Below are 14,767 nucleotides of genomic sequence, written 5' to 3'. Positions count from 1 at the left end.
TCTGAGCAGAACCGAGGCGTCCCGACCCCCACCCCCCGTGGTTGTGAGCACGTCCCAGACCAGCAGGCCTGCTCCAGGGAGGGAGCAGCCCCTCTTCCCGTACCTACAAACCCAGGTTGATGATGCTTCTCCTTTGTGGGAAAGGAGCAGGTGTAGGACTGATCACCCGTGTCTGCAGATGGAGAAAAGGATTTCAAGAGAGACAGACTCTGACGGTGAGAGAACGGGGTGCAGTGTACGTGCAAAATGGGGGCACTGCCGAGGGAGCTCTCGGTGCTGGCTCGGACCCGAGGGCTGTCTCCCCTCCCGCAGCTGCAGGCCTGGGAGCCCCCCACCCAGTTAGGTGTGATGGGACTTGTGCAGCGTCACAGAAATTGATGTTCTTTCTGTGGCAAAAGGCCTTGCTTTTTCCCATTTCCAAATGGGAGATTTTAAGGAGCATGTTCTTGGACCCGTGAGCTTTAGAGAGAAGCCCCTGTTCATCCCCCGGGCACCTGCCCCCACCCGCTGCCCATAAGGCCTGAGGTCTCCTCGGTCGCCCCAGAATATTCTAGCATCCTGGCACTCACCCTTTCCCCAGGGAGAGCAGAGGTTGTATGGACAGCTGGAGGTCACTCGGTGTGTTACTGGTCTGTCTGTGCCATTTTTTTGGAATTAATTTTGGGCTGAAAAAGGCTCAAAGAAGGCTTTGTTCCTTTGACACTTACTCTGGAAGAAAAAAAAATCCGTGGAAAATCTGACATCTGCATTGTAGAGAGAAATCAATAGATGGGGAGGAATATAATTATCCTCCACTCCCAAAAGAATGTTTCAGATTTTTAAGTGTCTCATACCAGCTTAGAATTTGAATGACATTTTAATTATTTTGTTTTTTTTCTTCTTTGCCTGGTTTGAATCTCCAAAGAGTGCCTCTTGGATTCCAAGGGATGTAGGGAGCAGAGCCTGCACTCACGGGGAGTGAAGTGTGACAGTGGCTGTGTTTTCCAGCCGAACGAGCAGGCACGTTGCCACAGAAACCAGCGGTTCATCCGCGCCGGCAGGACACGATAGGCTTTCTGTTTCTGTACAGATGCGACCGTGTATGGCAGAGTTCACACTGAAAGTTGTCTCCGGCACTTCTGTGATCTAAGCAAACCCAGTTTCCAGAGACTTGACTAACCGCCTCTCAAGGTGACTAGTTCTGTGAGTCTGTAGACAGAGCAGGCGGGTCCTCGGAGTGCGGCTCCACGTCCGCTACACAAGCTCCCCTGACATGGGATTGGCCCCACTGCAGGGCGCCAGGCCCCAGAGAGGTGGGTGCGGAACAGCCACCGGGTGTGAACGGCACCCAGGACAGCTGAGTATTGTGGCCTCTGTGGGACATATTTGTAAACTCTGCTGGGCCGCACAGCTAGCTCATGCCTGGCCCATGTGCTCGGCCAGGACACGGTCACTCAGTCTCACTGTGGAAGCTGCCAGCATGGCCGCCACGTGGGCTCTAGCTTCCTTGTTGTTTCTTGTCCCTGCTCCTTCGGGTGTCGCTGCGTCTGTGCCACCCACAGGGGCCCAGGCCAGGTGTCAGCTGCCCCCTCGGCCCATCCTGTGGGCTCCACGGTCCAGGCAAGTCCAGGGTGGGCAGTCTTACACCCTGGGCAGCCATCCTGCCTTGCTGGCAGTGTGGCCGTCAGAGGACCTGTCGTCTCACACTGTCCTGCCCCCGGCTTAGAGCCCTCAACTGCCCCAAAGTTCTGCCCCTATGGGAAGGTCAGTTTTATGTGCGAGTCTGGCTGGGCTGCCACCCCAGGTATTCAACCAAACCCCAGTTCGACGTGACTGCCAGGCTGTTTTGCAGACGTGATTGAAGTCCATGGTGGGTTGGCTCCAGTGAGGAAGGGTGCCCGGGACAGGCTGGGCAGGTGCGAGGATGGGCTGAGGAGACTCGCCCCCGAGCAGCTGCAGCTGCAGAGACCACCAGCCAAGAGAGCCAGGCCGCCATCCAGGCTGCTTTCTTGGCGACACAGTTTCTCACCTTCCAGACCAGCTGTCATGTGAGACAGACGTTAGGGCTGAATCTGTGCATCCAGCAACAGTTTTACTCCCGTTGGTGAGCAGTTTGCTTCTGACCGTGAAGGGATCACGTGGAGCTGTGATTCCCAAGGGCAAGTGAACGGGGGAGTGCGGCAGGCAGTGAGCTGACTGTCCTCCTGGCCACTGTGGACCGGCCATGCTGGCCACTGCCCGGCAGGGAGACTGGCAGGGCTGCAGACAAGCCCGCCCACAGGCTTCACAGCGGAGGCCCTCTCTCCACAGCCACTGTCCCGGTGGACTGGGCAGCACAGGAGTTCCCTGGAGCCCCTCCTGAGCCTGAGCACCGGGGTCTCCCACGTGCTGTGGCCTGAGCACTGGGGTCTCCCATGTGCTGTGGCCTGAGTACCGGGTTCTCCCTTGTACTGTGGCCTAAGCACAGGGTCTCCTGCATGCTGTGGTGGGTGGATATTCTCACCGAGGCCACCAGAGCTCCTGAATCATCATCACCTTAGCAGTTGGGACATCGTCCCTCCCACGTCTTCCTTGGCGTCTAAGTCAGGTTGTGCTCATATGCTTTGCGAATTTGCCCTTTTCTAAAGCCTCACAGGTGCATTACTATGGTGATGCTCAGAGTCTAAAAGCTGGGTTTTAAAGAAACACAGGAGGAACTGATTTTATAAAAAGGAAAGAGTGGGATTTCCCTGGTGGCGCAGTGATTAAGAATCCGCCTGCCAATGCAGGGGGACACGGGTTCGAGCCCTGGTCCAGGAAGATCCCACATGCCACAGAGCAACTAAGCCCGTGCACCACAGCTACTGAGCCTGCGCTCTAGAGCCCGCAAGCCACAGCTACTGAGCCCACATGCCACAACTACTGAAGCCCACGCACCTAGAGCCTGTTCTCCGCAACAAGAGAAGCCGCTACAATGAGAAGCCCGCGCACCACAATGAAGAGTAGCCCCTGCTCGCCACAACTAGAGAAAGCCCACTCACAGCAACAAAGGCCCAACACAGCCAAAAATAAATAATCAATCAATTTTTTTTTAAAGCGTTTCTTTTTCCCTGTGTTTGCTACTTTTAGTCCTCAGAAACCCTAAACATGTCTTTCCTGGACTTCGTTCAGATTTTCCCTTTCATGTCGCTTCAGGCATCACATGAGGTCTGTCACTCCCACAGGTCCATCCGGAAGTGGCTCACATTCCTCTCTGTCTCCTCGGCAGGGCCTGATCAAGATCCGGGGGGACCAGTGCTGGCGGAACCTCACCTGCATGGACTTCCACTACGAGGTGAGCGGTGCGGCTGTGCGGCGATGTGGGGGCACAGGTGCAGGCTGGGATCGTTTCCCTGTGAATCACCCCGAGGGTGTTTGGCGGCGTGGTGTCAGCTCATCCACATTTGCCCCGCGTGCCTGTCACTACCTGTTTTCCTCACGTGGGGCCCTGCGTTCCTGCTGGGTCTGGGGCACCACCTGTCAAGCAGGATGTCTTCCTCGTTTCCTTCCCCGGGGCAGCGGGCAGCAGTCTCCTCCCTCCTGGGATCTCACTTGGGCTCCTGGAGAGGCCCTGCGGGAAGGAGGGCCCCTTGCAGACACTTCTCTCCTACCTGTGTCCTAAACCCGCCGGGAGCCGGAGCGAGGAGGCCAACGCTGCACCCCGACAACTGCCTCAACCACCCCATCACATCAGCACCAGGGAGCCCTGCCCCTTGCCTGCCTCATCCACTTGCCTGTGTCGGCCACTTCTGGGTCAAGGGTGGAGGTCTGGGGACTCAGCCCAGCAGAAATCCCAGGAGGGGCAAAACAAGGGCCAAAGGTCTCATGGGCAGGAGACCCCACCCATCCCTGGCCACTGGGGTCCCAACCCACTGGTGCCTGGCTCTTCCGCCTGGGCGTCTCCAGGACTGGGGGTCGGTGGGGGGGGCAGGGGGACGAACAGGAGAGCCTTCAGGAGTGCTTCAGCTCTGAGTCCGCATTCCCTGCTGGCTGCCAGCCAGGCCCTCTCAGCCCCAGGGGAGCAAAGAAGGTCCCCCGGTGGGTGGGGAACCTCAGCTGGTCTGTGAAGGGGTGGGAACAGAGAAGGAAGGTCTAGCTGGCTCGCCTCCCACCTGGAACGGCTGGTGGGCATGCAATGGATGCAGTGGGCACACATCCCGCCTGCCTCTGGCGGGGGGCAGTGCAGGGGATCCCAGGCTCCCCTTTCCCTCTGTCTGGTGGGCGTAACCTGTGTTGATGAGAGGCAACGTCGGGGGCAGGCGGGGGTGGCTCCCCTTGAGGCCTCGCTCCCCCCAGCTGCCTGTGGCTGTAGGTAACGTGGGGCCTTCAGCCCTGAAGAGCGTGCAGGGTCACATGTCCCTCTGCTGCCCGAGGCTGGGCCGCCTCCTGAGCTGGGTCCTGAGATGTGGCAGAGGGGCTGCTCCTGTGCTCCGTCACCGTTCCCAGTGCTGCCCACGGTGTGGCCCATCCACAGCACGCACCTGTCCAGGGGCCACGGCGCCTTCCGGCAGCCTCGCTCTCACGTGCACACATCCACATACACTCGCATACACATGCGTGTACACACCGTATCCAGGAAACGCTCTGTTGTTTAAAAAAGCTGAAACATTTGGAACTGATTTGATGCTGCCTTTTTGTGTTGTTAGTGAAATTGCTGCTAACCACCAGAATATCTCCAGTTTTAGGACTATGGTGGTTTCATTCCACTCAGGCGTTAACCGTCATGTGGTGAATCTGGCGTCAGGAAACGCAGGCCTTTGAGCAGAAAGGGCCCCGACAGTTCTGCTCCCCCAACCCCGTGTCTCCCCAGGGCCCTGCCCCCACTGAGCCCCCCACCCCCCAGCCCTGCACGCCCTTCCCCAAAGGGGCTGCCTCTCTGTGTCTGATCCGCCCTCCACGTTCACAAGGGGGGGAACCTCTGCAGCCAAGACAGAGTGAGAAAACAGTTAAACGCAGTTTTATGAGCCAGGCCAGCAGGAATGCGGGGCAGGGAGACAGCAATGCCCAGACCGGGTTTCTAACACCCGTCTCCACCTAGAGGGACCAGGCTCCTGGAGAAGCGGCTGCCCCCGGGCTGGAGCAGGAAGGGGCTCAGGTGACCCTGAGCATCTTTAGAGCCGGATAACAGGGAGACGCTCAGGGTGGTTACAGCCCAGCGAGTACGACAGCCCACGTGTCCACACCCACGTGGATGCGAGTGGAAAGGAGTGACCCTGTCCTCACAGCAGACGCGGCGCCCTTCATGGACTCACTCTCCACAGACGGCAGAGGCACAGTTAGCCTTATGGTGGGTGCTGCGGGTCCACCGGGTCTGGGGCTGCCGCGGCCTGGTGTCCCACCCCAGCCAGCTCGGCATGGAGGGCCACCTGCACACAGTACCCATCACCGATGCTGGATGTTCACACCGGGGCCACCCCAACCCCGCACAGTGTCAGCACAGCTGGCCCTTTTGAGCATGGACGGCCGCGTGAGCGGGGAGGACAGGGCCTGTGGTTGGAGGCGCAGGGCCCATCAGCTGGGCCCTAGGCAGCCAGCACCACGGCTGAGTCAACACGTGGGCCTCGGGGACCTGCTATGCCCTCCCACCCCGCACACGTGTGGAGGCTGTTCCCAGGAACACACACGTGGGGCCAGGACCCGCTCCCCCAGCCTCCACTGTCCTCCAAGAGGAAATCCACCATGTGTGAGCATCCTACGGTCCTGCCTCTGCACCTGTGCCCTGTCCCCTCGCGGGGGGCATGCCAGTGCCCATGCTGTTCAGGGCTCTGACCACAGACTCTTCCCCAGCATCTGAGCTCCTGCGTTACCAGGGCCCTCAGGGTCCCCTTGAAGGGGTCAGTGTCAGAATTACAGGAAGCCAGGCGAATAGAGAAGGTCGGGACCCATGGCCCCCCACCATTCCCCATCCTGGTGACGTGTGAGCTGCTGGAGGGTGGGCCACGCCGCCGGTCTTCCCCGCACCTCTCCCGGCCAGGGCGGCCCCATGCACCCCACTTCCCCAAAAGGCCACCAGCGGGCACCACAGAGCAGGGCCAGGGAGGGCAGGTCCCCACCTCCAGGCACAGCTCACGGGCCTCCTTTCATCCCACAGACGCAGCCGGTGCCCAACCCCATGGCCTACTTCCTGCACCACTCCCCATGGTGGTTCCACCGCTTCGAGACCCTCAGCAACCACTTCCTGGAGCTCGTGGTGCCCTTCTTCGTCTTCCTCGGACGGCAGATGTGCATCCTCCATGGGGCCCTACAGATCCTGTTCCAGGTGAGCAGCCGCTTGTCAGTTCCCAAGGAAAACCTGAAATTTTCATGTCCTGTTCACCTCGTTTATGGAGGTTTGACCTACAGCGTATTCGTTGCTCTGCTAGTTTTGCCTCCATCTTTCTGTTCCTCAGTGTCCTGGGGCCCGTGTGCTGTGCTGCCCCAGATGATGGGTGCGGCAGCAGCAGGAGTGGGGCATCCCACACCTGGGGGAGCCACCTGTGGCTTGCTTGGTTGGTTGTTTATTGTGGCCATATCTACCAAGTTCTCTTGTTTCTTCTTTACTAGGAAGTTCTATGGGTTTTGTTTGGGGTACTTTTAGTCATGAATGGGTGTCGAAGTTTAGCAAATGGTTTTTTCTCCACCAGTTGTGAGAAGATCACTTTTTTGCCCTTAATTTGTTAGCATGAATTACATTACCACTGCTAAAATGGAACCAATTTTACCTTGCTAGGATAAATCAACTCAGTCGTGCTGTGTATACTGTAACATGTTAGTGGGTATAACTTGGTACCATTTTGTTTGGGTTTTTCATGTTGTCAGTGAGTGAAGTTTGTGGTTTTCCATCCACACTGGCCTTGTCTGATTCTGCTCCAGGTTTTACTCTCACCCTCGTAGACAAGACAGAGTTGGTTCTCCTACATCACTGCCTGGCCCAGGGGGAGGGGGGGTGGTCCTTGTGGACACTGACAACCCTTTTGTGGCTGCCAGACAGGCAGAGTCTCTGTTTTTTTCTGGAGGCAGTTGTGTTTTGTTTTGTTTAATATTTATTTATTTGTTTATTTTGGCTGTACCAGGTCTTAGTTGCAGCATGCGGGATCTTTTAGTTGCGGCATGCAGGCTTCTAAGTCACGGCATGCGGACTTCTTAGTTGTGGCTTGCGGACTCTTAGTTGTGGCATGCGGACTCTTACTTGTGGCACGTGGACTTCTTAGTTGCGGCTTGCAGACTCTTAGTTGCGGCTTGTGGACTCTTAGTTGCGGCTTGCGGACTTAGTTGCGGCATGCATGCAGGATCTAGTTCCCTGACCAGGGATCGAACCCGGGCCCCATGCATTGGGAGTGCAGAGTCTTACCCACTGGACCACCAGAGAAGTCCCTGGAGGCAATTTTAATGGCAGACATTTTCCTGGGAATTTGTCCATTTCATCAGTTTTCAAATGTGTTGGCCAAGGATCAAGTCATAGTAATCTCCTGTTTTGCAGAGTCTGGATTTGTGTCCTGTTCTTCGGTGTTGCCTCTGTGACAGCACGGAGCAGGATTCTTTTTCCAAAGAGGCTCATGCTCTTTAAGTATCACGTATCTCAGCTGGTACATCTGCATTTTATTTCCACATCTTTGTGTATTCTTTTTGCCCTTTTTAAAAAGCTTTCTTTTGAGGTTTTTCTCGTTCCATTAGTCCCCCTTTCCTAATTAGCAAGTTATACACTCTGTTTCTTTCAGGTAAGTACACAGTTAACTAACTGAAAGTCTAAATTTAATCCCCGTCCTTGCCGCCCTTAGGGCCCTGTGGCCTTGAAATGCTTTGATTGTCTCCCCCTACCTGCTCACCTGCTTTTTTTTTTTTTTGCGGTATGCGGGCCTCTCACTGTTGTGGCCTCTCCCGTTGCGGAGCACAGGCTCTGGACGCGCAGGCTCAGCGGCCATGGCTCACGGGCCCAGCCGCTCCATGGCATGTGGGATCTTCCCAGACCAGGGCACGAACCCGTGTCTCCTGCAACGGCAGGCAGACTCTCAACCACTGCGCCACCAGGGAAGCCCTGCTCACCTGCTTTTGCTGCCAGTATTTTAAGTTGTATTTTGTTTTGTTTTTAATTAATAGACTTTTAAAGAACAATTTTAGATTCACAGAAAAACTGAGCAGAGAGAGTATAGAGTTCCCATATCCACCACCACCCCCACAGTTTCCCCATCAGGAACATCTTGCATTGGTTAGTGTGATACATTTATTACAACTAAGGAACCAATATTGATACTTTATTGTTAACTAAAGTCCACAGCTTACATTGGGGTTCACTCTTGGTGTTGTGCATTCTATAGGTTTGGACAAATGTAAAATTACATGTATCCATCATAATATCATACAGACTCATTTCACTACCCTAAAAATCCTCTGTGCTCCCTGGATTCATCCTTTTCCCGCCCCTAACCCCTGGCAACCACTGATCCTTTCACTGTCTCCATAGTTTTGCCTTTTCCAGAATGTCATATAGTTGGAATCATCCAGGATATAGCCTTTTCAGACTGGCTTTTTTCCTTAGTAATATGCATTTGAGGTTCCTCGTGTCGTTCCGTGGGTTGAGAGAGCGTTTTTTATTGCTGAATGATATTCCACTGTCTGGGTGCACCACAGTTTATCCGTAAACTATCCGGACTTGGCTGGAGGGCAAAATCCTGGCTGGTGGGTGACCCTTGCTCCCAACAGTCTCCAGTGAGGGACACCCCCAGGAGGCCAGGAGTGCTCTGCACTGTCCCTTCCCTGTGCATACTTCAGCCCAGTGGCTCCATCATCCTGAGCTGCAGGAGGAAGCTCCAAACAGAGGCTCAAGCATCCTTGTGAGTGTCCACTAGCATGGACACTGCCTCATGCTGGACCTTCCTCCATTGTCAAAGGATGCCCAGCCATAGGCTCCCACCTTCCTCTGCTGATGGAGAACATGGGTCCAGTCCCCAAGGCAACTTGGAGGACCTGCCTGGCATACAGTCTCAGCAGGAATCTGGGTCTGCTTAGGCTGTGTGGTCACCACGGTGACCAAGAATCACTCTCAAGGCTGCAGTGCGTTAATTAGTTGCTGCTTCAGCCACTTTTACAAGCCTGGGACCACTGGGACCCTTTCAGGGCTGTAAACTCTACTGAGCCTATAGGGACCCTCCAGACATCCCTCAGGCTGTACTGACCACCTACCACTTTCTGTCCAAATAATCTGAAGCCCACCTTTGGCAAGCAGTGAAGAAAAGCAAATTGTCATATCACTTAAAAAACACATTTGAAGGAAGTTTGATTTACTAGTCCAGGTGAAAGGGTTCTGCTACTTGAAAATAGGATTTGGGAAGATATTTACATTGACCTTTGACCCAGCAGCGTCAAATGTTCTTGTTTATTCACTTGGCATGAGTCTCATGGTGCTTCAGGATGAGGACCCGCTAACTGGACCCAGCCCAGCTGAGTCTGTGTCCCAGCCTGGGGCACCGGCGCCTCCACCATGGGGGACTGTGCAGACCCGGGGCAGGTGGGGGGGACTCAGGTATAGACGGCTCCCAGCAGCTCAGGCCACATGACTGAGTCTCCACCTGATTCTGGGTCTGGTGCCCGGGTGGACAGCGGTGGCACAGGGACACTGGGTGGGGTAGGGCCAGAACAGGACCTTGAAAGGCCTTGCTGCCAACCTGCGGCCCTGTACGTTATTCCCAAAGGCAGGCCATGCACTCGCCTTCTGTCCCCCAAGGCCTTGGGAGCCTCAGTCCAGGTGTGTCCCGAGCATCATCCTCCCCCACCCACACCATGCCCAGGACAAGGTGGGACATGGCCCAGGGCTGTGGCTCTTCTCTGAGGCCTGGTCTGATGCCCCCCAGGGGCCGGACCTCAGCTGTCCAGAGCAAAGAAGACAAATAGCCCCCTGGCCCAGCTGCACGTGTCCAGCCTCGCAGGCAGCGTGGGGCATGCAGGGCAATCTCATGGGGGCGCGTGGCCCTCTGCAGGACACAGTGCTGGCCACCCCTGGACTTGAACGTTGCTCCCGTCTCCGCGCCCGTGATCCCGAGGGTCCCTGGTTCTGTTTGTTTCCGTTCGTTCCCCGGGAGAGGGTTGAGGATGTGAGCACACACGCACCTCCTCCCACTCTCAGTTTGCACAGCTGTTCCGGAAGGTTCTGCAAGGCCTCCAGAGACAGCCTGTTGTCTACTTGGAGAGGCGCACCACCCCCGCCTCAGACCCCCACTCTAATGCCAAGGAGAGATGCTGGAGGGGCAGTGCTCGGCTTCCACTGTAGGCCAGGCTGGACCTCCCATCCTGGCGTGGAGCGGGCACTCACCAGGCTAGTGGCTCCTAGTCAGTGCAAAGACGCATCTCAGATCCCAGACTCTCCTCCCCAACCTCTCACCATGTCCTGCTCTTTCTAATCTCTGTAACGTCGGCCACAGACCAGGGGACATCACTGTGGGGAACATCACTACGGCTTTGGGCGCAGAGAGCTGCCCCCACCAGCCCCTGAGTGACCCACCCGGAGCTGGGGTCACAGCATAACTGTCCTGGGGCTCCTGGCTGCAGAACATCATCTGCAAGCACACATGTCCTCTGCTAGGCCCTGGGACCCCAGAGCCCAACAGGGGAGTCCCAGACACCCAGCCCCTTCCTTCAGGGGCGTCTCCTGGGCCCGGGGTCCCACTTCCCAGCTCGTCTTCCCACCCGGCCCCCACCGTGGGGTCACAGCCAGTGTGTGCCAGACAAGGGCACGAAGACGGCATTATGAATCCTCAGGCCTCCTGCTGCTTTATTAGAAACAGGGTTCCATCTCCAAAACTGCTCTGGTGAACCCTAGTCTCTGAGTCAGAGCCCCCTAGCTGGTCTCAGGGTGGAGTGACTGGGGAGGGGTGTCTTTGGGCCCCAATGGACCAGGGTGGTGGAGGGAAGCCAGGCATCACTCAGAGGTCATAAGGACCCCACGGCCACTTGGTGGCCTTTAGACAAAGGCTCCTGAGTTCTCACCGGGATAGAGAATCCTCTTGTGCCAGAGAGAGAATCCTGTTGTACCAGAACAATCCGGGTCATGGCGTGTGGACCAGGCATCAGGGGCTTCAGCCCCATCCCAATGTGAGCTCTTCCTGCCACATGCAGGGGTCAGGGCCGCTCGGGTGGCCGTGCCAGGAGGATGCGTCCTCAGCTCGAAAGTGGGGGAGCCCGAGCCAGGAGCTAGAGAACAGTGCCAAGGGCATCCTGGCTAGACGCTGACCCGCAGTGGGGGCAGCTCATGAGCCTGGCCCTCCTGTAGCTGTTTGGAGAAATGATTTTCCCTGGGGCTGGCCCCACGCTGCTCCTGCACCTGAATCTGCAGCCAGGGCTGAAGGTCACAGGGTTACTGGGCAAAAGGCTGAGGCCGCACCAGCACAGCCTCCTCAGGAAGCAGAACTCAAAGCCCCCGCCCGCCAAAGTCATCGTGCCAAGTGGACAGCATCGCGCCCGACCTCAGAAGGTTGACTCAGGCTGTGCCGTGTCCTCGCTCACGTGGCCCCAGGGCTACAGGGTGATGGTCTCTCTCCGGTGCTCACACGCGGGGCGGGGCGAGTGCTGCTTTTTCCAGTTTTCCTTTACAGAGGTGGGGACGCTGCCCTCTCAGGAAGGCACAGGTCTCTGAGCTGACTGCGCAGCCCTGACAGTGCTGAGCCGCTGGGCTCCTCCCCTGGGGCTCTTCCTCGGCCCCCAGTGGCCCCATCAGGTCTGCCGCCCCGTTCGCTGTGGGTGGGTAGGCGGGATTGTGGTCCACCAGGGGTGGCCTGGGCGTCTGTCCCTCCAGGAGGGCTTGGACTACAGCCAGCAGGACGACAGGGTCCCAAACCAATGCCAGGGGAAGCCTGTGCAGCATCACCGCTGTGGGAGCCACACTGGCCGAGGCCTTGCACCCGCACCCCTGGGGTGTGGCCCTCATGGGTCCAGAGGCACCAAGAGTCTCCCCAATGGCACTCATTTTGAATGGAAAATAACTATGGTTTGGAACAGAAACAAGGGAAGGAAAGGACCCCCACGGGTCCCTGCTGGTCACGTGTGGGGTCTTCCCTCCACGAGAGCATGTGCCCAGCCACAACCACGTATTCTCACTCACTGTTAAATCTTTGCAGCCATCATTCCAACAATTGCAACCACAACGTGTGACTTTTCATTTAAACAGCTGGTTGTCTGTGTTTAAAAATCGCCCACGGGCTTACAATGTCCAGCCCCCTGCCCTCCTGTGTGTGCAACCTGGTTATTTTTCTTCTGCCTGAGGGATGTTTCATTTGGTTTTTTAATATTTCTTAGCAGAAGCTGCTGGTGGATGTCTTCCCTTCAGCTGTCCATGGTCTCTGCCCACAGCGTCTCTGCTGGGGAGTCTGCAGGACCCTTAGCCCCACTCCTCTGTCTGCGACTTTTCCCCTCTGACTGCTTCTACGATTTTTCCCTTTTTCACAGTTTTTCAGCAATTTGGTTTGATGTGCCTTAGGTGTGGCTTTCTTTGAGTTTATCCTCTTTGAGATTTCTTAGGCTTCTGTGACCTGTGCGTTTATAGTTCTCTTCAATGAGGAGAATTTTCTTCACGTTGTGTCTGCCCCCTTCCCTTCCTGGGGCTTAAATCACACGTCTGTCAGGCCAGTGGGTGCTGTCCCCTAGGCCCTGAGGGGCTGCCCAGGCTCTGCTCAGCTTTGCTTCTCCTTGTGCTTCATTTTGCAAAGTTCCTGCTGTTCTGGGCTCATATTCACTGACTTTTTCCTTTACAGTGTCAGTTTTGTCAAAAGCCTATCCAGTAAATTATCTGTTTTGTATTCAGTAAGTCCCCTACATACGAACAAGTTCCGTTTTAGGAGCACGTTCATAAGTCCAATTTGTAAGTCCAACAAAGTTAGCCTAGGTACCCAACTACCACAATCGGCTATATAGTACTGTACTGTAATAGGTTTATAATACTTTTCACACAAATAATACTTAAAAAACAAACACAAAAAATAAAACAATTTTAATCTTACAGTACCTTGAAAAGTACAGTAGTACAGTACAACAGCTGGCATACAGGGGTTGGCATCTAGTGAACAGGCAAGAAGAGTTACTGACTGGAGGAGGGAGAGGAGGTGGGAGATGGTAGAGCTGAAGGATCATCAGCAATAGGAGACGAGGGCAAGCTGCAGTTTCACTCTCGCCTGACGTTGATGGCACAGGTTCTGGTTCCTGGCTGGATTCAATTCTACCTACCCTCTTGAAAAAACGATCCCGTGATGTCTGGGTAGTAGCTCTTTTTTTCTCATCATAGATGACATGGTAGCACTGGATTGCATTCTGAACGGCTGCTGCAACCTTCATATACCATTCTACATTCAGGTCCTGTGCCTCAAAAACTAACAGTGCCTCCTCAAATAAAGAAAATCCCCTTGCCATTTTCTGCATCGTCCGTGAATCTCTTCGGTTCTTCAGTTACTTCTTCTTCCTCTTGTCTCTCTTCATCCTTTCTTGGCGCTTGGTGCTTCTTAGCAGTACCAGCTACATCAACACTTTTACGCTTGCTTCCAGACATCCTGGGCTTGAAATAAAGCTACTGTAATACTGTACTCTATACAGCACTGTACAGTAAAGTACACAGAAGCATACCACTTGTAGAGGATGCACGCACATGACAGTGTATGCCAGACACGTGAACTAACTTATGTGATTGGACTTGTGAATACATGTTCGCATCTTTGAAAGTTCACAACTTGAAGGTTCATATGTAGGGGACTGACAGTATTACCTTTTTTTTTTTTTTTTTTTTTTTTTTTAGCTGCGTTGGGTCTTCGTTGCTGCGCACGGGCTTTCTCTAGTTACAGTGAGCAGGGGCCATTCTTCATTGCGGTGCACGGGCTTCTCATTGCAGTGGCTTCTTTTGTTGCGAAGCATGGGCTCTACGTGCACGGGCTTCAGTAGTTGCAGCATGTGGGCTCAGTAGTTGAGGCATATGGGCCCTAGAGTGCACAGGCTTCAGTAGTTGTGGCTCTTGGGCTCTAGAGCGCAGGCTCAGTAGTTGTGGCGCACAGACTTAGTTGCTCCATGGCACGTGGGATCTTCCCAGACCGGGGATTGAACCTGTATCCCAGGCATTGGCAGGCGGATTCTTAACCACTGTACCACCAGGGAAGTCCCTGTATTACCTTTTAAACTCTCAAATTATCATCTGGTTATTCTTTGGCATTTTCATATTTCTCTTATGACTATGTTTTCTTTTAAACCCCTTAATTTTTTTTTTTTGTTTTTGTTTTGCGGTACGTGGGCCTCTCACTGTTGTGGCCTCTCCCGTTGCGGAGCACAGGCTCCGGACGTGCAGGCTCAGCGGCCGTGGCTCACGGGCCCAGCCGCTCCGCGGCATGTGGGATCTTCCCGGACTGGGGCACGAACCCGTGTCCCCTGCATCGGCAGGTGGACTCTCAACCACTGCGCCACCAGGGAAGCCCTAAACCCCTTAATTTTTGACAGTAGCTGTTTTCACATTCTTATCTACTGGCTTCAGGCCATCTCTGGTTTCTGACTCTGCTCCCAGCCTGTTTTGTCTCTGCTATTGCCTTGCAGGCTACTAACTACCAACTTGGAGTCTGTTAACTTTTGATTGGGTGCTGGACACTGATGTTGTTGATTCTCTCCTGACAGCAGCTAATTGACTTGCAAATCAGTTTCAGAGCCTCCTGGGCAGGTCTGAATGTGCCTTCCCTGTAGGGCCAGCCTAGTTCCACAGGACAGGGCCTCGGCCTGGCTCTCCACATCTCTCCACACGGGTTCGCAGGACTGGAAGGTCCTCTAGACCCACATG

At 55.1% G+C, this 14,767-nt stretch overlaps 1 protein-coding gene across 4 annotated transcripts in view; it reads left to right on the top strand.

The window, feature by feature from the left end:
• The window catches only part of LMF1 (lipase maturation factor 1), a 99,368-nt gene that overhangs the window by 71,202 nt on the left and 13,399 nt on the right, over window positions 1-14,767 (top strand). For all 4 annotated transcript variants that reach the window (XM_060122667.1, XM_060122666.1, XM_060122668.1 and 1 more), the window contains 2 exons: window positions 3,227-3,292; window positions 6,089-6,256. In XM_060122667.1, coding sequence (XP_059978650.1) covers window positions 3,227-3,292; window positions 6,089-6,256 — 234 coding nt within the window. The remainder of the gene's footprint in view (window positions 1-3,226; window positions 3,293-6,088; window positions 6,257-14,767) is intronic.

This window comes from Lagenorhynchus albirostris, chromosome 15 (genome assembly GCF_949774975.1).
Source record: "Lagenorhynchus albirostris chromosome 15, mLagAlb1.1, whole genome shotgun sequence".
Classification (NCBI taxonomy): Eukaryota; Metazoa; Chordata; class Mammalia; order Artiodactyla; family Delphinidae; genus Lagenorhynchus; species Lagenorhynchus albirostris.
Note: the sequence above shows the minus strand (reverse complement) of the source record. Positions and strands in the feature narration are given on the sequence as shown.